Here is a 27475-nt window from a genome sequence, read left to right on the forward strand (position 1 = left end):
TTGTAAGCCTGTGGTCTTTCTTTCTGTCCGTTCATCTTCGTTTATTCTGTCTATCTAACCATCCTTTTTCTATCCTCTATTAATGGGTGATTTGAGCCCGAAAGCCTTTTTCATGTGGTCAGAATAAAGCCCTCTTTTTGAGCAAGCTTAATATTATGCCTACTATTACTTGTAGAAAATACCAATAAAGGCATGTCCAAGCCTCCAAGGGCTGCTCTGGACTGGAGGATTGAATGAGTGGTCAATCGATTGGGTCACCTAATTGGTGGATGGCTTAGATTGGTCACAGTATCCCTCCATATGGCGGAAATAGGGTTGATCATGTAGGAAAGCTCCCTATTTGACATGACTAGTGAGTTTTTCCATGTCTATCTATATATCCATCTTAATAAATTCCTTGTTACAGATAAAAAACAGTACAGTAGATTGATTTGCATTTCTCGCATGAACTTCTTTTAATATTTTGTACTTTCTCACAGGTTTCAGGGGTTAGCTCTCTTTTGGGTAGAGCTGGTACTGCTGGGCTTGGGAAGGCAGTGGAGGTCTTGGACACACTTGGAAGTAGTATGACAAATTTGCAACTGAACAGCGGATTTGTTTCAGGGGTGACAACAAAAGGCAATAAAATTTCAATTCTGGCATTTGAGGTTGCAAATACAATTGTTAAGGGTGCAAATCTTATGCAAGCTCTTTCAGAGGCCAATATAAGGCATCTGAAAGAAGTAGTGCTTCCTTCAGAAGGTGTGCAAAATTTAGTATCAAAAGACATGGATGAACTCATGATGATTGCTGCTGCTGACAAGAGGTGAGGAGTGAGAAATAATTAAATTGATATGAGAATATATTATATTAATGCACTTCTTTTTTATGTTTGCAATTTACTTTCATTTAAGGAAGAATAACCTTGTTGGTTTGTCACATAATGTATGCAGGGAAGAATTGAATGTTTTTTCTGGAGAGGTTGTACGTTTTGGAAATCGTTGTAAAGATCCTCAATGGCATAATCTAGACCGCTATTTTGAGAAGTAAAATGTTCTTTTGTCTTGTTTCATTTTGCTGTTTCTTTTACTAAATTTTGAATGTGTTTCATGTTTCTTTTTTCTGGTTTCTTTTATGATGTTTTAGGCTGGGAACAGAACTTACCCCACAAAAACAATTGAAAGTAGAAGCTGAAGAAGTGATGCAGCAACTGATGACCTTGGTTCAATATACAGCTGTGAGTATTTATTTTTGATCAGTTACAGTTGTGTGTATTTCATCCATAAGTGATCTAAGAAATGCCAACTGTTTTTTATTTTTTATTTTTTATTTTTGATAGGTGCCAACTGTTTTTTATTTTCATTCATTATACTAGTTAATGTGTAACTTATTTGGAATTGAAAGTTGTATCTGCAAGCATTATCCTTTTCTTTTTTTACTTTCCGGATTGGCAGCAAAGATAGAATTCATTGAGTATCAAAGAAAAGAAGGATACAATTTTTGGGTAGCCTTGGCCACCCACCCAACATTATCAATTTACAATTAAGCCGAAAAACATTGCCCTCTGTTAACCCCTTGCTTAGCTAGATGATGGACAAAGCTATTTGCTGATCTTAGTATCCATTGAATTGCTACTTGCATTTCTCTTGAAAACCATTTGAAAGTTTTGATTTTGTTCCTCAAGATCCTCTGAGAATTTTCACCCTGAAGCAGCCAGCTTATAACAAGTCTGGAATCTCCTTCAATCACAAGTTTCCTCACTCCCATCTCCATTGCTTTCTGCACCCTGAATATTGTGGCATTTATTTCTGCCCTAGTTGAATTCTCTTCTAGTTCAATTCTTCACCCCTCCAATTTCAGAGTGCCCTGGATTACCAAAGTTACTCCCATCAAAATTCAATTTTAGGAATCTATTTGCACGTGGAGCCTGGTTTTTTATTTTCCTTCTGCTTTACTTAAGATGAAGCTGCTACTACCCCCCCAATTCCTCATAACATCATCAAATGTGAAATCTGAAAATAATTCCATAGGTCTTACTCAATGTGGCACCCTCTTTACTCCTCTTCCTCTCAAAGATTCTAAGGTTTCAATAATGACTTAGACCCATACTGGTTATTTTGTTAATAATACATAAAGGCTTCATAGTTTTTTTTTTTTAATTTTTTATGTGTAAAAAATGTAAAATTGATAGATAATATATAAGCTAATTTTAATTAAAATTACTTGATTTATTAATATATAATAATTTTATTATTTTATTGTCATTTTTATTAAGATTATATTATCCAAAACCAAGTTTTAGGTTGTTATTTATTTAAATAATTATAGCTGTCAGTACAATCGGGTCTAATCGGGTCAGACCTGATTATCCTGATTATTTATCAGGCCCAGTGGCTGCACAACCTAATTTCTGTACCTGGGCATACAGTATCAGGTTCAAACCTATTCTACAAGGGCCAATTGGTGCTCCCCAAGATCTTGGCCCATCACCAGGAACTGCTTTAATTGTTCCACATCTCCACCATGGGTGGGCATTCTGGGGTTTTTCGTTCCTGTAAGCAGCTTTCCATGCACTATTACTGGAACCAAATGAAGAAAATGGTCAAGGACTACGTATCTTCTTGTGCCACATGTCAACAACAAAAGTATTCTACCCAGTCTCCAACCAGGTTGCTTCAGACTTGACTTGTTCCTGAAAAGGTGTGGGATGAAATCACTATGGATTAAATCAAGGTCATCCAAAATCAGCTGGTAGATGTAGATGGATTGAAGCACATTTTATTGTGCTACCTCACCCCTACATGGCTAGCATTGGTGGCTGGGGCCTATTTTTATGATATGGCCAAATTACATGGCACTCCCACTTTTATCCTTACAGACAGCAACCTGTTTTTTATGAGAAAGTTTTGGGAAACATTTTTCAAGGATCATTGGGTTCAGCTGTGCTACTCTACGAGCTATTATCCCCAAACAGATGCTCAAACTGAAGTGATCAACTGTTGTTTGGAGACATATCTATGGTGTTTTGATGGGTAGTGGCTTAAACAGTTGATTCATTGGTTGCCTTGGGTGTTTAACACTCCTGTTTTAACAAAAGCCCATGTGTCCCTTTTTTGGTGTCAATCAAGATCTTTTTCTTTTATGCTGTGTTGATGGGGTCTCGTTTGTTAAAGAGACTTAAGGTTGATGGGTCCCTCTGAAAGTGTGATCATAAGCACAACTTTGGACCTAGTCTTGTTTCAAGTGGTATTTGGGAGAGTTTTTGGATGTCTAGTTGCAGGTTAGTGAAATTTTAGATCCAAACCTTAAAGGACAGGGGGAGCATGTTTTTTGTGTCTTTTTGGCTGTAGTCAAACTTCTTTGGTTGTGGATCTTTGGCAATGCCTATTGCAATATAGAAGTTCATTGAAGGGGTGTGGAATTGAGACCGCCGGATGGAGTTCGTGCAGGCAGGTCAGTGGAGGAGATCCTTGAAGATAGAAGCAAAAAATCTCTTGTTCGAAGAGATGAGAATCAAGGGGAAGGTAAGCCTGAAGGTAAGGGAAGCGAAAAAGGGTACAATATTGCTGGAAGGATTAGAAGTGATTGAGTGGCTAAGAGAGTTCATAGCTGGAGCCTGTTCAAAAGTTAAGCAGATAAACCGGCAGGATTTTAGTACACTAGAAGGGAGAAGATATGTTGTTGAATGTAAGAGGAATAGAAAGGGGTTCTTCATGGCTTTGGCTGAATGTTTTGGTAAGGGACAAAGGCAACTGGTGTGTCTACCAGCAGGAAAACAGAACCAAGGTTGGGGGGAAGTTGACTGGTTGCTCAAAGAGTTCTTAGCTCAAAGAGTAGCAAATGAGAAAAAAGCCTCCATAAGGGAGAAGGCATATCTCAGCAACAACAGGGTAGAACAAGGGCCAGTGGTCATGGCAAAAACAAACGGCCATTGCAGAATGGTGGGAGGTCTAGAGAGAGAGGAGTGGGATAGTAAGTTTGTGATACAAGCCAAGGAAAAGGTTAATGATTGGAAGAGGGTAGCTGATTTACTAGCAACCAGGTTGAAGTTGAAGAGTGTTTTCATAGTAACCCCCTTCGATAACTGTAAAGCCATCCTAGATCCAATAGAGAATGATTTGGAAATATTAGCTATCCAATAGAGAATGATTTGGAAATATTAGCTATCAATGTTCAGGCTGAGTTCGGATCATTCACAGTCTTCAAATGGAATCCAACATCCCACTCCAAGGATTTTTTTGTCGAAGATGGTGTGGTGGTGCGTGTAATAGGCTTGCCATTCCATCTATGGAAACAAGAAATAGATGGGTCGAGGGATACGTTATGTAAGTACGTGACTGGGAGGAGGGATGAGCTGATAGATGAGATAAAGCGTCTATCTTCTTCAACCCCGAACCCCTCCTCTCGATCGAATAGATCAGGCGCAAAAAAATCTCAAGATTCGCAGTCTCGAGGCTCTCTACAGTGGGTCCCATCCAACCTAGCGAACCGTCTCTCACCAGATAGGCGCAACCCGAGATACCTGAAGCCTAGTGATGAGAACAGAACAAGGCTTGAAGATTGGTTGAGTGAACAAAACAGCAATGACGATTCTGATAGAGACGAAACGCTAAGTCTGGGAAGTCTGTCTCCGAAAAGCAACAATGATTTTCTTGAAATAGAAAGTTTGCATACAGAGCTGTTGTTTTTAGAGGAAGAGACTGAAGAGGTAGGTGGCGGGAAGACTAGAAATGGTGAAGATAATGGTTCTAAAGCTTTGAAAAGTCCTCCTCCCTTTGTCGAGGGAGCTGATCCTGAGTCTAATGAATTACAGGATGTTGGTGGAGAGGGACAAGAATCGGCCGTGAGGATGGATGCGGGTATTCCAGTGTCGGATACACAGAGAAAGGTTTTCCAAGTGGGTAGGTCGTTAGGAAGTGATTTTTTCACCATGTCTACTTCACAACCTTGTCCAAAAAGGGGAAAGGCTTTAAAACCATTTGCCGCCTGTCAACAAGTCATTTCTAGTGTTTCTAGTCCTACCCTCGTTCTATCAGGTATGGGTGTCAATTCTATTTTAGGTACTGACTTGTTTGCTATACCTGTAACGGATATCTTAACTTCCCATCTAGGAGGTTCTGATGCAAGAGAGAGGGTGATAGTGGAAGGAGGAGAGAGGGTGTTGGAAGGAAGTAATAAGGGGGAGGCAGATAGAATTTGGGAGTTGATCTGTACAATGATGGAGGAACAAAAGAAAAAGGAAGGACTCGTAGAAAGATGTTGTAGCCAAAATAAGTGTGAGTAGGGTAAAATTCTTTCTCAAACATTGGCTGGAAAGGATGGAGGAAAGAAAAAGGATGATTGCTGTATTGGTAAGGGGGGGGGGGGGGAAGAGGAACAAATAAGAAAAAAAGATCTGAAGTGGAAAGGCTAATTTCAGACATTGAGGGGGATTTAGAATTCAGTGGTAGAGGGGATAGGAGGAAGGGCCTAAAATGAGGAGAATATGGCCTCTTATTGGGTTCCTTTGCTATTTTGTCTTGATGAAAATTATTAGCTGGAATGTAAGAGGATTAGGGAGTGCAAGGAAGAGAAGGCCGATCGAAGACCTACTCCGAAGGGAAAAACCTTATATTGTGTTGTTACAAGAATCCAAACTGATGGAATTAGATGGGAGATGGGTGAGGAGTTTTTGGAGGTCTAGAGGTTTAGGTTGGAGCTTGTCTCCTTCTTGGGGAGCCTCGGGGGGGATTGTAACACCGTGGAGGGAGGATGTGGTGGAAGTAGTGGAAGAATTGATAGGTAGATTCTCAGTTTCCATTAAGTGCAAGAATGTAGAAAATGGGTGTGTATGGGTCTTAACCAATGTTTATGGCCCTAATTCCTATAGAGAGAGGAATGAGATGTGGGAGGAACTATATGCAATCAAGGGGCTATGGGATGGTCCTTGGTGCCTGGGCGGGGATTTTAACGTCATTAGATTCTCTGATGAAACCAATAATCCCCAACAGGTAATCTCAACAAGCATGAGGAAATTTAATGGTTTTATTGAAGATTGTGAACTGAAGGAAATACCTCTGTTGCAAGCCAGTTACACTTGGTCCAACCTTCAGGAAACCCCTTTGTGCTCGAAGTTGGATAGATTCTTATTTAACCTTGCCTGAGAGAATAGTTTGGAAAACTTGGTTGCTAGGGCATTACCCAGGGTCACCTCCGATCACTGTTCTATCCAAATAGGAACTAAGTTTTTTCCTATAGGACCCAAACCTTTTAGATTCGAAAACATGTGGCTTACCCATTCAGATTTTGTGAAAAAAGTGAAGGAGTGGTGGGGTGAGGAGGAGAAGGGGGTAAGATGGAAGGGGATCAAGTTCCATAAGAAATTAAAAAGGTTGAGAGCCAAAATAAAAGTGTGGAATAGAGATCAGTTTGGTAGAATTGAGGAGCAAAAATTGGGCCTAATCTCTTGAATAGAGAATTTGGATGTAAAGGAATCTCACAATGGGCTGACCGAGGAGGACAGAGTGTTAAGGAGACAATTAAAAAAGGATTTGGAAGAAGTGTTATTGAGGGAAGAAATCAGTTGGAGACAAAAATCTAGGCACAAGTGGATTAAGGAAGGCGATGGGAACACTAGATTCTTCCATGATTTGGCAAATGGGAGACGAAGAAAGAATTTTGTGACCAATCTAGAGATAGGAGAGGAGGTGATTATCAACCAGGATGACATAGCCAGATAATTTGTGGACCACTTCAAATCGATTTATAGAAGGCCCTTGAGTGAGAGAACAGTCATGGAAAGGGTGGATTGGCCAAGAATTCATGGAGTGGCAAGGTGGCTGGAAAGGGATTTCGAGGAAGAAGAGGTTAAGAAAGCTGTCTTTCTAATGGATAGATCCAAGGCTCCGGGTCCAGATGGCTTTACAATGGGTTTTTTATCAAGATTGTTGGGAGGTATTGAAAGAGGATCTAGCTGAAGTCTTTAAGGAATTTACAGACAATCACACTATATGCCCTGGAATTAATGCCACCTTTTTGGCCTTGATACCTAAGAAGAATGATGCCAACCACCCAAAAGATTATAGGCCTATTAGTCTGGTGACATGCATCTATAAAATTTTGGCTAAAGTGCTCTCATTGAGGATCAAAACAATCCTCCCTCCCATCATTAGTGAAACCCAGGGGGCTTCATTCAAGGGCGACAAATAACAGATCAGATCTTAATTGTGAATGAGTGTGTGGAGGAAATGAAAGGTCTAGTAAGAAAGGATTCATTTGTAAATTGGATCTTGAAAAGGCCTATGATTTGGTGGACTGTGAGTTTCTATTAGAGGTTATGCGAAATGGTGGATTTGGGGACAAGTGGTGTAGTTGGATCTTTGGGTGTATCAGTACTTGTCACTACTCTATTTTGGTAAATGGTACGGTGAGGGACTTTTTTCTAGCTTGCAGGGGTGTCAGGCAAGGGGATCTACTTTCACCCTTCCTTTTTACCTTAGTAGCTGATGTGATTAGTAGGATCATTACTAAGGCTGACAGCGAAGATGCCATTAGGGGTTGGAGAATAGGGAGACACCAAGTCCCTGTCACCCACCTTCAGTTTGCAGACGACCTAATGATTTTTTGTGAAGGTCTTAGTGAAAAGGTAGAAAACCTAAAGGAGCTAATAAAAGGATTTGAAAGTGTCTCTAATTTGAGAATAAATCTGGAAAAGAGCTGCACAACAGGTATAAATTTGGAGGTAAGGGAGGTCGAGGCTATTGTGGAGTGTCTTGAGTGTTCCACCTCTGCTTGGCCTATGGCATATTTAGGGCTTCCTTTAGGGGCAAATCCTAGGGAGAGTAAATTTTGGACCCCAGTGTTAGAAAAGTTTGAGAAGAGATTAGTCTCATGGAAGAGGAACTATATCTCTTTAGGAAGGAGAATTACCCTAGTAAGAGCTACCTTGGCTAACTTACCTACCTATTATTTGTCTGTCTTTAGGATACCAGTTAGGGAAGCTAGGAAACTGGAGAAGTTGATGAGAGATTTCTTATGGGAACCAGGACAAGAAAAAAAGGATTACTTGGTTAATTGGGAAATTGTGTGCAGAAGTAAAGAAGAGGGGGGTTTGGGAATTGAGAGGGTAACTAGAAAGAATCAAGCTCTGTTAGGGAAATGGTTGTGGAGATGGCCTTTGGAAAGAGAGAGATTGTGGCATGAGGTGGTGGGAAGCATTCATGGGGGTCAGAGAATGGATGGGATGCTGGTGTATCGAGGCAAGCTAACCTAGCAGCACCTTGGAAGGCTATTCACAACACCCTTCCTCAATTCCTCAATTTTATTAGGTATGAAGTTTGTTCTGGCAACTCTATCTTTTTTTGGGAGGATATTTGGGTAGGAGACTCACCATTAAAGGATCTGTTCCCTTCGCTTTTTTCTATTTCTTTGTACAAAAAAGAAGTGGTCTCAAAATTTGTCTCACCTTTGGGAACATCCTTAGATCCTATTTGTGATTTTGGGTTTCGTAGAGGACTTAGGGATGCTGAAATTGAGTCTCTTTCTATTTTGCTTGGTTGTCTTAATCAGGTTTGTTTGGATCCCTCCAAGCCAGATTAGTGGGTTTGGACTCCTAGCCCCAATGGAACCTTCACTTGTGCTTCTTTCTTCAAGTCCATCTCTCAACTTTCTACTCACCAACCCTTTCCGTCAAAAGAAATTTGGTGTAGGCCAGTTCCCCCAAAAATTATGGCTTTTTGTTGGGAAGTTTTCCATGGGAAAGTAAACACTTTAGACAACCTACAAAAGAGAAGACCTTTTCTCCGTATTTCTCCTAATTGGTGTATCCTCTGTAGAGCTCACGGTGAGGATTGTTACCATCTATTAGTATCTTGTCCCTTTTCTGCAGACCTTTGGGCTTGGCTACTTTCGTTGTTTGGGGGTAGTTGGAGTCTACCAGCAGAAGTTCACATGCTCTTCAACCATTCTACCTTTTATTGGCCTACAAAAATAGGGAGAATTATGTGGAGATGTGCTCGTGCTGCCTTGACTTGGACTCTTTGGGAAGAAAGGAATCTCAGAATTTTTCAAGATAAGGAAAGGAACAGCCAAGATTTGAAAGACTGTGTGTTAAATAGGGCAATACTCTGGCTGAAGACCTTGGAAATCTTTCATCAATTCTCCTTTAATGACATTTGGAGAAATTGGTCAACAGTAGCAAGGTGTTCATCTCTAAAGGGCAATTCAATTACAAGCTGGTCTCCTCCACTCGAAGGCTCAATAAAATTGAACTTTGATGGAAGCAGCATGGGTAATCCAGTATTATCCAGAGTGGGGGGTGCTTTGAGAAATGAGAAGGGAGAGATTTTGTTGCTCTACTAAGGTTCCTTGGGAATTGGGAATTCCATCAGGGCAGAACTTTTAGCTGCTATACAAGGGGTCCAATTTGCAAACCAGATGGGGGTACAACACCTAATAATCGAGGGGGATTCCAAAGTGGTGGTGGGTTGGTTGAAAAATTCTGAAGAGGCTATGTGGCGATACAAGAATGAAATGAAGAAATTTAGTTGGTTGACAAGGAATATGTTGGTTACTGTACAGTGGGTGGAGAGATCAGCAAATACCTTGTCAGATGTGTTAGCTAAGCAAGGGGTAAATAGGGAAGAATTATTTTGGGCTCAGATGTGATTCTTGTTTTTCTTTCCTAGTTTACTTGTAAGTTTCAAGGAGGGGCTGCAGCTCGCACCTCTCGTTGGGATGATGTATGAACTCACTCTAATTTGCTTCTGAATCAATAAACTTATTATTATTCATAAAAAATATAGAAGTTCATTGAAATGTCCAAATATTTCCAGCACCAAAATTTATCATGCCTTAGCATGTTTGATGAAGCACTTAAGAGTACAGGTTTCTACTAAGTGGGAGTCTTTGTCTTGTTTAAGGGCTGTTTTTTTAGTTGTTCTCGTGTGCCATAAGGGTATTTGATATGTTAAAGTCTCTGGTAGAATGTTCTTAATATTGCCATATTTGTGGTTTGATCTCTTTTAAGTTGGTAGTTCACCTTCGTAACTGGGAAATGTATTGTTGGGTGGACTTGATGATTGGTCATGTCTTAGGTAAATGTTTTGGGCTTCCATGAATACTCTATTTATGTATTGGACGTGGGATAAGAGGCATGGGCTACTATGAATACCATTTGATTAGTTGTGGATTTATCTTAACCAATGTTTTAAAATGTTGAGGTGTGACGCGAGGCATTCCACTACCTGGAGGTGTGAGGTGTAGTTCAGAATGTAAGAGGCATAAGCCTCCTTAAGAGGAGGGGGATGACGAGGAAGAAGTAGGAGGAAGGGGAGGAGGAAGAAGAGGAAGGAGGATCTCATTTTTCTTTATTTTTAATAAAAATCTTTTATGTTAAGAAGGAGAATGAAGATGTTTCGCCCCTGGCCCACTTTTTTTCCCTCATCTTTTCTTCCCTTCCCTTCCCTTTTCTTTCTTTTTCTCTTTTTTCTTCTATTTCTTTCTTATTCTTTCCCTTCTTCTTTTCCTTCCTTTTCCTTTTCCTTTTCCTTTTTTTTTCTTTTCTTATTTTTTTGTCTTTTTATATGAGGTCTGCATGAGGCATATTAGAGCGTGAGGCACCTGAGGCATATGCCTCAGAGGTGTCAATGCCTCTGGCATATGCCTCAGGGCATTTGGGGTGCCTCACCTGGAGGCGTGTGCCTCCCACGCCTTTTAAAACACTGATCTTGACATGGGCAAGAACCAAAAGTGCTGTCACGAGCGAAATCAAATTGATTGGATCCCTGTGGATGTGTTGTAAGAGCTAGTTGCTACTATGCAGGAATCTGCAACTGCAAGTTGCCTTATTCAAGAGAAGCCGTAAATAATCAGTTGGATCTGTTTCTACCAATGTCATTGTTTCTTTTTATAATGTAATTATTTTTCTTGCTTTTGTTGTTGACGCTTTCCAGTTTTGGGTTTAGATGTAAATAGGGAAATGCATCTAAATTTTACATAGACTACTTGCATGATTGATAAACTCTATTTATCATCCAATGTGTGATGTCTCCACATGCTAGTACTAATCAGCAAGTTAATTTTAGCTAAGTTCCTGTATACCAAGATTTTTAGGTAAGATAAATCCTACTCCTAGAATCTGGACACATATCTGCTCCTGGGACCCATTCCAAGTTCATATAAAATAGCATTCATTTTCAAAATTGGTTTTGCCATTTTATTTCCATAGAGGACTGATCCTGAGATTTGTTGCATATACGGTTTCTACTCATGTTTCTTTCTAATATAAAGTTTATGTGGGCTTAGACCTAGGTGTCATATTTCAGAATTCATATTCTGGAAAGTTTAATATTTCTTTTGGTCACAGGAATTATACCATGAGTTGCATGCCTTGGACAGATTTGAACAAGATTATCGACGCAAGCTTCAGGAGGAGGATAATTCAAATGCTGCTCAAAGAGGTGATTTCTCTTGCACTTACATGTTGTGCATTGAAATATGTGGAAAGATTTTGGGATTGAAGTGATTTATGAATATATGGCATGCATAGAAATTATATTCACTACTATGTATTGGAGTTTAAATGGTTGGACCACTAAATGGTGTGTCTAGGTTCTCAAAATATGGAACTGATCATGTAGTCAGAATGTACTGCATCTCATCATGATTGCAGATGGGAAAAGAACAGTTTAATCAAATTGTTATTGTTGAACTACACAACCAGGTCATCACCATGTAGTTCTCTTGGGTCCATTGAGCATGGGAAGGATCTGTGGAATCTGGTCCCTTTGTACCACCAATAATGTACCCCAATTTATCTCTTCCTTCAAAAGCCATTCAAGCAGACTGAGCCCATTGAAGATAATTCACCCCATCCTACTTCAAAGTAATTTGTGTACATGGGGTCTGTCCCATGTGACCCATAACCACTTCAGGTTCTCCCCCTATCTAAAAATTTCTCTGAGCGGATCCATCATTCAGAAAGAATGTATTCTTTCAATAAAATAACAAATAAGAGAGTCTGCAAGAAAGACTCAATCTAAATCATGACCTTATAGTTTGTCTCAAGACTCACAACTCTAATTTAGGATTGGGGTAAAAGGGGGATCATCCAATTGATCACTACAGAGACCTAAACTCTCCTTCCAAGAACAATCAATCTCAATATCTTGGTGAAAAAAAAACTAGAAAACCACAAAGCATACACCAATGTCTTGGAGAACCTAGAGATTAATATGTTGATCTCTCTAGTTTCCCTAGACACCAACCTAGGGGCAATCTCCCAGTATATTTTACCAAGTTAAATCCAATAAGGTCTAAGCACCAATTCCAAGGTAAGAAAAACAAGAATCAATAATGAATTTACGCTTCTCTTTGGTAAGGTTTAAAATGTCAGTGTAGGAAACATGTCGGAAATGTTGGAGATATTGTATGGAAATATTGTAAAAAAATATAGACATGGAGGAAACATTGTGAAATATGAAAAAGGGAAAAGTACGGATAGGCCTAATGCAGATTTCTGAATTCTACTGTAAACCTATAAACATTCAAAATGTCAAAAACCCACACTCTATACACCCATACCCGCCCGTGAATTGGCATCAATTCCGAGCCGACACCTACCCTAAATGTACTTTGAGCCTACAAATTCTGACCCTGGGCTGAATTGTCATTCTCCCTATGAAACTGCCATATGTAGTGATAAAATATGCCTAGTTAGACCCTTTTAAATTGTCATCTTGTTCCAAATCATCAAACAAAGCTAAGAAAGTAAGGTTGACAGGTAAAATAATACATTACAATGCTCTCATGTAAACTGTAAGAGTCAAAACTATATGATAGAGTGAGTTCAAGCAAAGTTTAAACTCATAAAAGTGCAAATTATTCTAATAGATCAACAAGATATTTTATTATACAACAAAATGAAGATTTAACTTCATGTTTGAAAAGAATTTTGAGCTGGCTCGAAGTAGTAATCATGTCCATTAGGTGGGCAATGAAACTGCTACTCCATGTATCTAAAATATTGTTACCAACTGATGATCTAATGTGATCTCTTGTACTCCACTGAGTACTGATAGCTTTCATTGGGGAAAATGCCACTTCCAGTAATATTTCATGTCAGTATCCATGGAAATAGAAATGTCATGGAAATATATGGACATTCTAAATCATACTCTGTAGTTTCTCTTGATTTTGGGTGCTACTCCAAGGCTCTTCCTCAGGCACCAATTAGTCCTTCATATCTCCAAAAACCAGGCCAAATCAACAAAGGATGACTTGCTCCTCTGTTCTCCTTGCAGTCAGCTGGTCCTAGGACCAAGGTTTTAAATTTCGTAACGTATTGGCCGATACGGGCCGATACACATCGTTTTGGAAGAGTTCCGATACACGGAGCATGTCTAATTAAACGGTTTCGTATTTTTTCATCCGTATCGAACCGATACAGGTCCGTATTGGCCTTGTATCGGTCCGTTTCGGGTATGTATCGGCCGATACAATCCAAAACGGGCCGATATGCATTATGTATAAGCTGAATTTAATTTCCCTCTCTTTTTAAATTTAAATTTAATTTATATCTTCTCTCTCTCATTAATATCAATTTTAATTAAGCCTTAAAGTCTGAGACGTCACTAAATGCTAATATAATTTAATTAAATGCTCATTTAAGTTACCTTTAATTACATTATTTAATATGTCATTAAATGTTATTTTAAGTCAAATAACTTGTTAAAATTCACAAACCAAAGGTAAGAAGTTTTGAACCCAACTCATTTGCTTGCAACACTAATTAATTAACCATTATGCCGACCTCAATTACTTATTAGAACAACATGTTTTTTTATACTTAAAGTAATCTTTCTTGCCTTGGTGGATGTTTCCCAACAAATGCTATAAATTTGATTATTAATATTTATATAATAATAAGATGGATACAAGTTAAATTTATTTATTAAAAATTAAGGAATCTATTAACTTGTATACATAATAAATATCATCTAAACCTATATATAACAAATATTAACTAATAAATGACTTCAAAAAAATATTAACTAATAAACATTAGTATGTATACACGTACATTTTAGTTCTATTATTTTTCAATTGTTAATAATTATATCCCAATACTTCATATAAATCATTAAAGAATGATTTTTTATGTTTAAATAAATTAGTTATAATCACTTAAAACGTATTATTGTTCATATTTTTTAAAGGTTTTTTGAATTTTCTAGTGTATCCATGCGTATCTTGATTTTTCGTCCGTATCTATATGTTTCCAAAGCGTATCTTGGTACGTCTCTTAAGATTACCTTTCCGATACACCTTGCGTTTCCGATACTTTGAACCTTGCCTAGGACTGTATCAGAAGCATCCAAGAATGCTATAATTTGTTGTGATATGATGAGAAAATAACACACACACAATAACATGGATAAATCTATGATGTTATAAGTTTTTCTGGTATCATAGTTGAACCCAAAGAACAAATGTATCAGCTTTAAAAGTCATTATCTATCTTATTCATTAACAAAATAGGAATAAGATTAAGAAAGGATCAAGCTTCAGTTGCCTTTCTTGCTTTGTTGGAACTTGTAGAAAGAAAAGACAAACTAATAGTGTTAGTATTAGGTAAGAAACATGAGACATTAGAGGATTAAAAAGTAAAGTATCTGGATACATGTATTTTCATAGAAGCATTTGAATTGAGGACTCGCAATTTTGGAGAGTTCACAAGTGGGTATTTTGATAAGTCTGCCTGATATGTACTTGTGAAATTTCAACTTGTGAGTTCCCTCCAGATAGCGTCCATGCAATGCTAATACATGAGAAGACATTTTTTGTAGTATGAGTTATTAAGCATCAACTGAGAAAAGAAAAACAACATTTTTTTAACCTAAATGTGATTTCTCAAAGCTCATGTCTTGTCAAACTTAAATAAATTTCCAGCATATACAAGCACTTATAGTATGATTTTTTAAAATATATAAGTTTACATATCATAGAAATGTTAATGTTATTGTATATCTAATGTCCCTACAGCATCCTGTATCGTATTGGGTATGTGTCGTGTCTGAAGCTGGTTTGCAGTTTCTTGTCATTACTTAATTTTCTGAGTGTTGTATGTCTTGTTAAATCAACTAGCTTGTAATCATGTAGCATCACATATAGAAGCCATTGGCTTTCTTCTTATAGGAAAGTATAATATCCAGTGATAAATTATTGAGCTTCCCTTGACTTTTTTATCTATTTACTCTTTAACAATGGTTCTGTGTGTTACTGCAATTTTATTTCTTTTACATGCAGGGGATGGCCTTGCAATCTTAAGGGCAGAGCTGAAATGTCAAAAGAAGAATGTAAGAAGTTTAAAGAAAAAATCACTATGGTCCAAGATTTTGGAAGAGGTGCCTAATTTTACTGTTTTGTAACTTTTCAGGGATATTCTGAAAGAATGGATTATTGTAGAAAGATAACCCAACTAAAGATTTTTTTCTTCTAGTTATTTTAAGAAATATGTTTCTAAACAATCTAATCCCTTGTGTTGCAGGTTATGGGGAAGCTTGTAGACATTGTCCACTTCTTACATCTAGAGATTCATGAAGCCTTTGGCATTGCCAGTATGTATCACTTCTGACATTTTTTTTTTTAGCAATTTTTGTATTTTTGCTCCTTGCTTCAAAAAGGCTCATGCCTTACCTTGCACCTTGCGCCTTGGGCGCAAATTGGCCCTTGCACCTTTTTTGCGCCTTGCACTTTTAAAACATTGGTCCATTGTTAGAATCATTGAAATTTTAAAAGTAATTCTTCATCCAAGAATACCAAGGGAGTTAGTGATTTCCCTATGCTGTGTCTGCAAAAAACAAAAAAAAAAGGAAAAATAAGAGTACATGAAAAGGAGGGAAAAAATAAGGGAAAACGGGAAGAAATGTCTATGAAATGTTCATAGTGGTTTACTGTTGATATTTTCTTGTGGAGTGGCTTAAATGATATAAACTTATCATACCATACAGTGGTACATTCTCTACTTATTCCATTTTCTTCTTTGATTGTTGTTGATTCTACAACTTTCAACATTCAACATCTTTCTTTTTTTTTCTCAATGTTTACGTGAGTAGGGCTGTAATTGAGTTGGATTCAGATCAAGTTCAGCCACATTTGAATCCAACCTGATTTGAAATCCTATTGGAATTTAGATTGGAGTTGAATTTAATCCAAGTCTTTATCATTATTTTTAAAATAAAGAAAATTTTTAAAAAGTTGTAAAAGTTAATAACTTTCAACTTGTACAAATAAAATAAATTTATACAAATATAAAATACTGAATTTATTAATTATAACCTTTATATAATTATATATGTATATTATCCATGTATTTGTGTAATGTGTATGCATATGATTTTGTAATATGAATATTATAAAAATAAATTAGGTTTGGATCTTAATCAGATTGGATGTGGTCAAATCTAATTTCAATTCGATTAAATGGATCATCCAAATCTGGAATAATCGGATTGGGCATTGAACATTTGGATGCTGTGCAGAAAAAAAATATTGAAACCTCCAAAACCACAAAAAATATGAGGAACTTTAATGATTTCGTGGAGGACAGTTTGCTTAGAGACATCCCATTGCTAAATGCTCAATTCACTTGGTCCAATTTACAGGAGATTCTGGCATGTTGCAAGCGGGACAGGTTTTTAGTCAATTTAGAATGGGAGGAGCATTTTTGTCCTCTACCCTTTAGTTTTGTAAATGTGCGGACAACACACCCTAGTTTCACGGAAAACATTGATAAATTGGTGGAAAGAAGGGCAAGTGGAGGGACCGGCTGGTTTTCTATTTATAGGTTGAGGTTCATCAAAAGTAAGTTGAGAATGTGGAATATCTAGGTATTTGGTAGAAATGAAGAAAGAAATGGAATTTTTGAGACAGGTTGAGGGGTGGAAAGGATTGAACTGGAGGAGGGAGGGGGTTGTGAGAAGAGAGAAGGAAAATAATGGATTTGAGGGCGGAGTTGGATATGATTTTAAGAAGGGAGGAAATTTGCTAGCGGCAAAAATTGAGATGTAAATGGTTGAAGGAGGGGGATGGAAATATTAAATATTTTAGAAATTGTGGTGAATAGGGAAGAAATTCAGAATAAGGAGGGACTTGAATTGGTGTTAACTTCACATTTTAGGGCCCTGCAAGGCTCAAATAACCCCTAGAGGCTTGTGCTAGAGGGACTACATTGGGAAAGAATCCCAAGGAAGTTGGCTGTGAAATTGGAAGAACACATTTAGGGTTGAGGCCGAGCCTGGCCCAACCATCAGGCCTAGGTCTTGAGCCCAAGCCTGACCGTCATATAAAGCCCGAAGACTAGGTCCGAGCTCGAAGCCCAACTAAAAAATTGTGAAAAAGAAATTTTCTGTTTTTACTCAATAAAAAACTGATTTATTTATATTAAAAGATATCAAAACCCAAAAATAATGAAAGATCTCACTATAGCTTGTAAAAAGAGAAGAGAAACAAAGAAAAGATCATATTATATATATTTTTATTATATTAAATATTTTTTTGTTATATAATATATTATTAGGTTGGACTTGGGCTCGGCTCAGGCTTTTTTTAGAAATTTGTAAAAAGGCTACTTTCTTGGAAAAAGAATTACATTTCAAACTTGTTGGACTTATTTCGGTTAAAGCTGTGCTTCCTAGTGGATGTGAAGGAATTCATAGAGGCATGGTATCTAGGGGGTTTAAGTAAGGCTGGAAAAGTTGCATGGAGCTTCATCCCTGCAGCAGCATTTTGGTCTATATGGAGTGAGAGAAATGGTAGAATTTTTGAAGGCAAACAGTCCTCAGACGAAGAAGTCTTGGATAAAGTATTGGGGATGGTTCATTCATGGCTGGCAACTCATCCTTTGTTTTGGTTCAGACATTTTAGATCGTTGATTTTATTTCTTTTTTGTAAGGAATGGATAGTCTTTTGTTTTGGGGTTTCTGGTTGTAATGGGCAGAATTATTCATCCTCTGTTCAGCTTATCTTTGTACAAAGGCTTCTTTGTATATGCTTTTTGGTTTCAATGAAATACTTTACCTTGCAGTTTCAAAAAAAAAATTACATTTCAAAAGTGGGGATGTTGACCTTGATTAACTCTACATTGTCTAATTTTCCAATATTCTTCTTGTCAAATTTTCAGGCCCTGGTGAAAGTAGTGCAAAAATTGGATAAAGATTTGCATCACTTCTCCTAAATTTTCAGTCCTAGTAAATGGGCAGTTGGCTGGTTTCTTCAAGAGTTCTAGAGGTCTTCGGCAAGGAGACCCCCTCTCTCCTCTCCTTTTTATTTGTGTAATGGAAATATTAACAGCCTTTGTGAACCAGGTGGGAAATGAGGGCCTGTGGCATGGCTTTGAAACCACTCCGGGGGGAGAAAAAGTCCAATTGCTCCAATTTGCTGATGATACCCTCTGTTTCATTGATGCTGATGTGGAGCAGTTGGGAGTTTTTCTTGGGGTTCTTGCTGGTTTTAGGTAGTATCAGGCCTGAAAGTCAACCGAGCCAAGAGCAGGCTAATTTCAGTGGGAAAAGTAGATAATATAGAAAGATTTATCTGAAGTCCTTGCCTGTCGAATTGGTTTCCTGCCAACTATTTATCTAGGGCTCCCTCTGGGAGCTAAATGCACCTCATCCTTAGTGTGGGAACCTGTGCTGGAAAGGTTAGAAGGGAAGTTCATGGAAAACAAAATCTCTCTTTAGGTGGTAGGATTACACTTCTAAAAAGTTCCTTATTAAATCTGCCCTCCTACTTTCTGTCTCTTTTCCCAATGCCAAGGCAAGTGGCCCAAAAAGTGGAAAAACTGCAGAGGAACTTCCTATGAAAAGGGTGGGAAGAGGAGAAGAAGATTCACTTGGTCAGCTGGGGTCGGGTTTGTGCCCCTAGACAAAAAGGAGGTCTGGGGGTCAGGAAAATGAAGGTCTTTAACAAGGCTTTTTCTGGGGAAATGGATCTGGAGATTTGGCTGAGAAAGAGGTAGTTGATGGAGGAACTTGGTTGCAGCCAAATACAACACAGACTGTGGGGATTGGGTGACCAATACTGTGACCTCTCTGGGGTGCCATCTGGAAGAAAATCAGGGAAGTCTTCCCTTGGTAGGGGTCTTTAGCAGAGTTGTTTCCTCAGTTGTTCCAAATTGCAGAGAATGAAGATGTCATGGTGGCTGACTGCTGTGAGGTTCGACACAACATCCATGTCTGGTGTCCTTTCAGAAGACGTTTTCAGGATTGGGAACTGGACCTCGTGTCAAATCTGCTGGGGTTGTTGTCCAACCAGAACCTGAACTTGCTTGAAGATGACACCTGGAACTGGAATTGTAATAGTGATGGCGTGTTCTCTGTTAACTCCTTCACCAGGAATCTTGCAAGTGGTCTTCAAGCTGATTTTCCTGCTGAAAAAGTCTGGAATCTGGTTGACCCTTCAAGGCAAACTGCCTTGTTCTGCGCTGTGGCTTTGAACAAGTATCTCTCCAAAAGGAATCTGGTGAGGAGAGGGGTCAAAATCCAGGACCTGTCTTGTGTGCTCTACAATCAAGTGGAAGAAGATAGTAACCACTTATTTCTGCACTGCTCTGTTTCCACTACAATCTGGAACCACTTGTCCTCCTGGCATCTCCATTGGGTTATGCCAGTGACTGTTCTTGATCTCTTGTGGTCTTGGGAACAAAAAGGACTGTCCAAGGTAGCAAAAAGTGTTTGGTCCTCCATTCCTGCAGCAGTAATTAATACCATTTAGACTGAAAGAAACAGTAGAATCTTCCAGAACAAACACAGTGAAATGGATCAACTAATTTCCTTTACTTTTGGGAAGTTAGTCTCCTGGACTGCTGCTTTGAAAGGGGTTCAACTAAGGGTTTTGGGAGCCCAGTTGATTGCTGGTGATGTTTAACTTGAAATGTATTCCTGGGTTATTGGCCTTGGATTTGTTTTTTGAGGGGCCCATTGTATTATGTAATCTGGTTCTATCTTAATAAATATTTACCTGACCTTTTTCAATAAAAAGTAGTGCAAAAATTGGAAAAGTTAATTAGAGGCTTTCTTTGGGATGCTGGAAACGACAAGGTCAGTCATTTTGTGAATTGGTCAGTGGTGTGTAAAACTATAGAAGATGGGGGTATGGTGATAGGTAGGTTGTCAGAAAAAAGACAAGGCTTTGTCAGATAAATGGTTGTGGAGATTTCCAAAGTAGAGGGAGGCTTTGTGGCATTTAGTAATAGAAAGCATTCATGATTGCATCCTAATGGATGCACTTTCCCTGGAATTTGTTTAAGAGCTAATGCTAGAATACCGTGGAAAACAATTGTCTTTACTTTCAACCTTTTTACAACACATAAGGTTTGATGTCATTTCAGGATGTAGAGAACACTGATGTGGGCCCCACAGCTACGGTCCCACTGTGTTCGTAGGGTAGAAGATGTTCTAGTCTGCCTAGGGTTAGCTATTGGTCATTTAGTTGTTTCAGTTGTTATTTATTTCAGTCTTTGTTTTACTCTATTTGTTATGTAAAGACTAAGGGCAGATCTGTCCTTTCCATGTAATGAGCATAACCTATAAATATTAATTAAAGTGGCGGCGGCATAACATTAAGCTTCTGCTCCTCCTTTCAACCCTTGTGTTCTACTGCTTCTCCTCCCTCTTTCTCTTCTCTCCTCTTTCTTTCTTCTTATCTTCGATCCTGAGATTCATTAGGGTTCAAGACTGATAACAGTCCTGAACTTCTAGTTGGTATCAGAGCTAAGTTCTCTCATGTGAGTCTAGTCCAGCCGACCACATGAGAACCATCTAAGGCTGGAAGCTGAGAAAGCAGAGTTCGTTGACTGGTTCTTGGAGATCTCTAGAGGATTAGCAGCTGTTTGAAGAAGTGTCACAGTTGTAGCAAGTTGGTGATCAGGAAGAATTAGAGAAGGCTAGGGTTCGGGTAACCTTGGTAGGCAGCGAACTGCATTCAACTATAAGTTTTTACTTTCTGAGAGAAGTAACATCAAAAAAGATAGGTTGGACCTATCCAGTAAGGGTGGCCGAACTACTCTAGGGTTTTATCTCTCTATTCTCTAGGGTTTCTCTAGGGTTTTGTCTTATCCCTACGGCAAACCCTAGTATTAGGCCGAAACTTGTGATCTTATTCCTGCGGCATACCCTAGAATTCTCAACATTGATCAGTTTTAGGGTTTCATATTAACCCTAATACAAACCTTATCTGTACGGCTCTTAGGACTGATTAAAACCTCGAATTGGCTTCAGCATATCAGATTGCTCTTTAAACTGTGTTTTAGTCTTCTTTTGGGGTTTCGAACACTTTTGAAGGGGTGAAACCAGTTCGGACTGTTGCTGTTGTGTGTGGTTATTGATTTCAGATCAGTCTTATATATATTTCATGCACATCTATCGTGAGTACAGATTGGTTCTCTACTGATTTTGTGACTGTTGTTGGGAGTTCTAGTGCTGGTTTTGACTGTAGTAACCATAATCTTTGATACTTCTGGTTCTTGACTGAAATGGAGTTTAAGAATTAGGCAGAAGGTAGTTTTGGGAACAGCAGTTATGGTGGTGGTTCTGAGACAGGTTTTCAGATTACAACCGTTAAGTTTGATGGATCAAACTACTTGGAATGGGCCCAATCAGCCATGATGGCTATTGGGGGAAGGGGCAAAGTAAGGTATCTCTTGGGAGATGTAGCAGAACCTTCCAAGGGAGACCCTATGTATACCAAGTGGGTCCAAGAAAACTACTTGGTTTTGACATGGCTCTGTAATTCAATGCAGCCCCATATCAGCCGAAATTACTTATGGGCAAAGACAGCCAAGGAGATATGGAATGTGATGAAAGAGACTTACTCCCAACCCCTTAATGTTGCCAGAGCATATGAGTTGAAATGTGAGGTGAATGCCCTTAAACAAGGGGAGAAACCAGTGTCGGTCTATTTCTCTAACTTGCAGTCCCTGTGGCATGAGATTGATCACTTAGAGACTCTTGAGTGGGAGAGTCCCAAAGATGCTCAGATACATAGAAAGCACATTGAGACAAACAGAGTGTTTGAGTTTCTGGTAGGACTGAATTCAAAATATGATATTGTGAGGCAGCAGATCTTGACCAGAGATAGTGTGACCCTCTCTCAGGCATACTCCTTAGTGCACAGTGAAGAGACTAGGAGGAAAGTCATGATGCATCCTCAGCCGCTTACACCTGCCTTAGTAGCTGTCAAACCCAAAACAGAGGGTGATTCAGAGAGGGACAGAAAGAAGGAAGATAAAAGGGATGTGGTGTGTGAGCATTGCAAGAAACCTAAACACACAAAAGAAACATGTTGGAAGCTGCATCCACATTTGGTCCCGGCAAAGTTGAGAAATAAAAGGGGTAATGCTCATGTGGCTACGACTACTGATTCAGCATCCTCATCTGGCACGAGAGGCACACCATTAGAGACCTTAGCTGCAGTTCGGGTAGCTCTAATACAATTGGAGAAGGAAGTTGGTAGTTCAGCTCAATTACCACAATCATCATCAGCTCCGGCTACATCGGCCTTTGCACACTCAGGTACTTGAGCCTCAGCCTACCATGCCTCCGCTCCAGGTACTATTGAACCGTGTTGGGTAATAGATTCAGGTGCATCTGACCATATGACCAGCTTGCCCTCTTTGTTTACTACTTATCACTTATCTTCTGGTAGGGATAAAGTATCTATAGCTGATGGCTCTCTTGTCCCTATTTCTGGCAAGGGTGACATCAAACTGTCAGATACTATATCCTTGTCCTCTATCTTGCATGTTCCTAAACTGGATACTAACCTCCTTTCCGTCAGTAGCATTACCAAACATTTGAACTGCTCAGTAACTTTCTTTCCTAACCAATGTGTTTTTCAGGACATGGAGACGAAGAAGGTGATTGGGACTGGCTGTGAGACGAATGGGATCTATCTGCTTGGGGAGAGTTCTCGTCGGGAAGAGTCAGTGGATAAGAAGTTACTTGTTTCTCAAGTTATGAGGTCCGGTTATGTTGTGGCATAACCGATTGGGTCATTTATCTTTTCAGTCCTTGAAGAGTCTGTTTCCTACTTTGTTTGAGTCTGTTGAGTCATCTCAGTTGAAGTGTGAAAGTTGTGAGTTGGCTAAACATTGTAGAAACTCTTATTCATTGAGTAATAAAAGGAGTAATAGTTCTTTTGATATTGTGCATACTGATGTTTGGGGGCCATATCACATTCCTTCTATGGGGGGGGTACAGGTATTTTTTGCTATTTGTTGATGACCACACCCGTTTTTCATGGGTTTATCTAATGCAATCACGAGATGAGGTGCCTGTCCTGACCCAAAGCTTCCACCAAATGATCCTAACACAATTTGATGCCAGGATAAAAGTGCTTAGATCTGATAATGCAAAGGAATACTTTGCTAAGCCATTGGCACCGTACCTCCTTAATCATGGGGTTATCCACCAGAGCACGTGTCCTCATACACCTCAGCAGAATGGGGTTGCAGAGAGGAAGAATAGGCACATCTTGGAGGTGGCTAGAAGTATTATGTTTACCTCCAACGTCCCTATTCGCTTCTGGGGTGATGCTATCCTTACGGCGGTATATCTTATTAATCGGATTCCTTCTCGGGTTCTTGATATGAAACCTCATTTTTTCCTTCTATACCCCAATGAGGAGTTGTTCACTATTCCCCTCAAGACATTTGGTTGTACCTGTTTTGTTCAGCTTCTTGGTCCCAATCACTCCAAGTTTCAACCCAAGGCCTCCAAATGCATCTTTCTTGGTTATGCACAAACTCAAAAGGGTTATTGTTGTTATGATCCTGTCTCAGGGAAGAATTGTATCCATGGATGTCACTTTCTTTGAGGAGACACCCTACTATTCTCGGGTCTCTCCTCAGGGGGAGAGTAGTGAGCGTGGAGATTTGGATCTTTTTCTTCAGGGGGAGGAGTGCAGTGAGGACAAGGTTAATACCTTTGGGGCTGTTCCTTTACCTATTCCAGTTGATGATGAGGGCTGTAGTAGCGAGGGTGGTCAAAGGGATCGGGAGTTGAGAGTCTATCACAGGCGATGCAGGTAGATTGATCCTGGTCATCAGCAGTCCCAGCCAACTACAATCTCTTCTGCGGCTTCAAGTCCAGATATTACAATCCCAGGGCCCACAGAGACTCCTTCCATTGTTGCTACCTCACCCTCTACAGATGATCTTGACCTTCCCATTGCCCTCCGTAAAGGAAAACGGCATTGCACCACATCTACAGCCCACTGCATCTCCCAGTTTTTGTCCTATGATTGCCTATCTCCCTCCTACAGGTCCTATCTCACCTCTGTTGCTGATGACCCTATTCCGAGAACAGTGCAAGAAGCCCTATCAGTCCCGGAGTGGAGCGGTGCAATGCAAGTTGAAATGGATGCCCTGTTGAAAAATAATACCTGGGAACTAGTTGACTTGCCCAAAGGAAAGAAACCAGTTGGATGCAGGTGGGTATTTACTGTGAAGCATAATGCGGATGGTTCCATTGAGAGGTACAAAGCTCGGCTAGTTGCAAAGGGGTTCACTCAAACTTATGGTATAGATTACTTGGAGACATTTGCCCCGGTAGCCAAAATGACCACCATTCGGATTCTATTATCTCTTGCAGCAAGCTACACTTGGCCTTTGTACCAAATGGAAGTTAAGAATGCTTTCCTGAATGGGGACTTGCAGGAAGAGGTCTACATGCAGTTGCCTCCTGGATTCTATGATACAGAGGTAGGTAAGAAAGTTTGTCGGCTCAATAAGGCATTGTATGGTTTGAAGCAGTCACCTAGAGCTTGGTTCGACAGATTCAGACTAGCCCTTGGGAAGTTCGGTTATGTACAGGCCCAGTCAGATCATACACTGTTCGTCAAGAGGGTGGAGTCGTCATTGACACTACTTGCAGTTTATGTTGATGATATTGTGGTCACAGGAAACGACAACCATGAGATTGAGTCCCTCAAACAGCTCCTTCATCAAGAGTTTGAGGTGAAAGATCTGGGTACACTACGGTACTTTTTGGGTATTGAGGTTGCTAGATCTAAGTAGGGGATCTTTGTCTCTCAGAGGAAATATGTGTTAGATCTCTTGGCTGAAACTGGAAAGCTAGGTGTCAAACCTGTAGATACACCCATTGAACAGAACCACAGGATTAATGCAGAGAGTGGGGAGCTGCTTGAAGACAAAGTTATGTTCCAGCGGTTAGTGGGAAAGCTCCTATATCTATGCCTTAGCCGACCAGATATCAGTTATGCCGTTAGTGTTATCAGTTAGTACATGCATTTTCCTAGAACCACACACCTTCTAGCAGCAGAAAGAATACTAGCATACTTGAAGAGATGCCCGGGTAGAGGTATACTGTTCAAGAACAATGACCACACGAAGGTGGAAGTCTATACGGATGCCGATTGGGCTGGGAGTGTTGATGACAGAAGGTCTACCTCTGGATATTGTGCTCTTGTGGGAGGTAACCTGGTTTCTTGGCGGAGTAAGAAACAAAGTGTTGTCTCTCGATCCAATGCTGAAGTTGAGTACAGGTCAATGGCCAATGGAGTGGCTGAAATTCTTTGGCTGAGATCACTACTTGAGGAGTTGGGTGTTGAGTATGAGAAGCCCCTGATGCTGTATTGTGATAATCAAGCGGCTATTAATATAGCACACAACCCAGTGCAGCATGACAGGACTAAACATATTGAAGTTGATCGACACTTTGTACGAGAGAGGGTCTCATCACAAGAAGTATGTCTCCCATACATCACCTCCAATATGCAACTGGCAGATATCCTCACTAAAGCTGTATCACGGAAGAAGCTAGAGGCAGATCTATCCAAGTTGGGAATGATAAACATTTATTCCCAACTTGAGGGGGAGTGTAGAGAACACTGATGTGGGCCCCACAGCTACGGTCCCACTGTGTTCGTAGGATAGAAGATGTTATAGTCTGCCTAGGGTTAGCTATTGGTCATTTAGTTGTTTCAGTTATTTATTTCAGTCTTTGTTTTACTCTATTTGTTATGTTAAGACTAAGGGCAGATCTGTCCTTTCCATGTAATGAGCATAACCTATAAATATTAATTAAAGTGGCGGCGGCAGAACATTAAGCTTCTGCTCCTCCTTTCAACCCTTGTGTTCTACTGCTTCTCCTCCCTCTTTCTCTTCTCTCCTCTTTCTTTCTTCTTATCTTCGATCCTGAGATTCATTAGGGTTCAAGACTGATAACAGTCCTGAACTTCTAGTCAGGACAAGGGGGTAAAATTTTGGGAGGACACTTGGTGGGGGATTCTCCTTTTTTTTCAATTGTTCTCCAAGAATTTACATGTTGTCAAATTTCAAAAACAGAAGCATTGCTGACTTTTGTTCTCTTAATGAAACTGGGTTTGTTTGGGACTTGGGTTGAAACTAATGAGATAATTCCCTTGATCAATTTACTTCAAGATATTGTCCTAACTCCATCGGGTGTTGATGAGAGGGTTTGGCTCCCGCCTGTTAAAGGCAGTTCCACTTCTTCCTTCTTATGGTCCTTGTCAATCAAGATGAAAACCTGTCTTTCCTTGCTAAAGAAATGTGGTCTAGCCTAATTCCCCCCAAAATAAAGGTTTTTTGTTGGGTTGCTTTTAAGAAAATCTTGAACACCTGTGATAGACTCTGAAGGAAGTGTAAAAATTGGTCTCTTTCTCCCCATGTTTGTGTTCTTTGCTGGAAGAATGGGGAGAGTACTAACCATCTTTCCTTTTTTGCAGTGCCCCTATGCTTCTCAGGTTTGGCAATATTTTCTCTTTGGTGGGAGAAGTGTGGACAGCACCCTCAGACGTGGACCTTGTAAGCCACATATAATGAGATGTTCTTCTTGAAGAAGGAAAATTTAATGGCAGTGTGTGAAGGGCAGTGTTGTGGGGTCTGTGGTGTGAAAGGAATGGTAGAATCATTGAAGAAAAATACAAAGAAGTAGAGGAGATGATTGAACTTACAGCTGTAAGGGTTGCACATTGGGCTCAGATCAGCAATGATTTCAATGGGGTAAGTCTGAATGACCTGCTAAGATGTTGGAACATTATTGCAGGTTTTAATAACAGAGTACTATAAAGGGTGGTGGAATGGAGTCCACCTGGGAAATCTGGAGTGGATGGGTGGTTAGGGACTCGGGTGGCAATGCATTTCTCAGTTATTCATGACCAGCTGGTTTTGGAATTTCTCTAAGGGCAGAATTGGTGGCTTTAATTCAATGCCTTAAACTGATTGTTTAGCAGGGGTTAATGAATATAGCAGTTGAGGGGGATTGCCAAACTGTCATTTCATGGATGAATTTTCAAGAACAAATACCTTGCCAATTTAGACCTTTGGTGAGATTGACTCACTCCTTGGGTGCCAGCTTGAACTTCTCATTCATCTGGGTACCGAGGAGTACATATATGCTAGCTGATTCTTTGGCAAGGTTGGGGGTAGAAAAGGACTTTGGTTGGGGTTGCCTAGGCCCAGGCTGTAACTTGTAAG

General features: G+C 39.6%; 1 protein-coding gene and 1 long non-coding RNA gene across 3 annotated transcripts in view; one reads left to right on the forward strand and one right to left on the reverse strand.

Moving 5' to 3' along the window:
• The window catches only part of LOC148852414 (uncharacterized), a 34061-nt gene extending 18253 nt beyond the window's left edge, over positions 1-15808 (reverse strand). Inside the window, exon 1 of the long non-coding RNA XR_016098921.1 lies at positions 15655-15808. This is a non-coding gene — a long non-coding RNA (uncharacterized LOC148852414). The remainder of the gene's footprint in view (positions 1-15654) is intronic.
• Positions 1-27475, forward strand: part of LOC148852413 (protein PSK SIMULATOR 1-like) — a 53913-nt gene that overhangs the window by 20094 nt on the left and 6344 nt on the right. For both annotated transcript variants that reach the window (XM_088943342.1, XM_088943341.1), the window contains exons 4-9: positions 480-805; positions 933-1025; positions 1126-1216; positions 11324-11417; positions 15265-15362; positions 15506-15575. In XM_088943342.1, coding sequence (XP_088799468.1) covers positions 480-805; positions 933-1025; positions 1126-1216; positions 11324-11417; positions 15265-15362; positions 15506-15575 — 772 coding nt within the window. The remainder of the gene's footprint in view (positions 1-479; positions 806-932; positions 1026-1125; positions 1217-11323; positions 11418-15264; positions 15363-15505; positions 15576-27475) is intronic.

The sequence above is a fragment of the Nelumbo lutea genome, chromosome 5 (genome assembly GCF_056320005.1).
Source record: "Nelumbo lutea isolate HS-2025 chromosome 5, American lotus-T2T, whole genome shotgun sequence".
NCBI lineage: Eukaryota > Viridiplantae > Streptophyta > Magnoliopsida > Proteales > Nelumbonaceae > Nelumbo > Nelumbo lutea.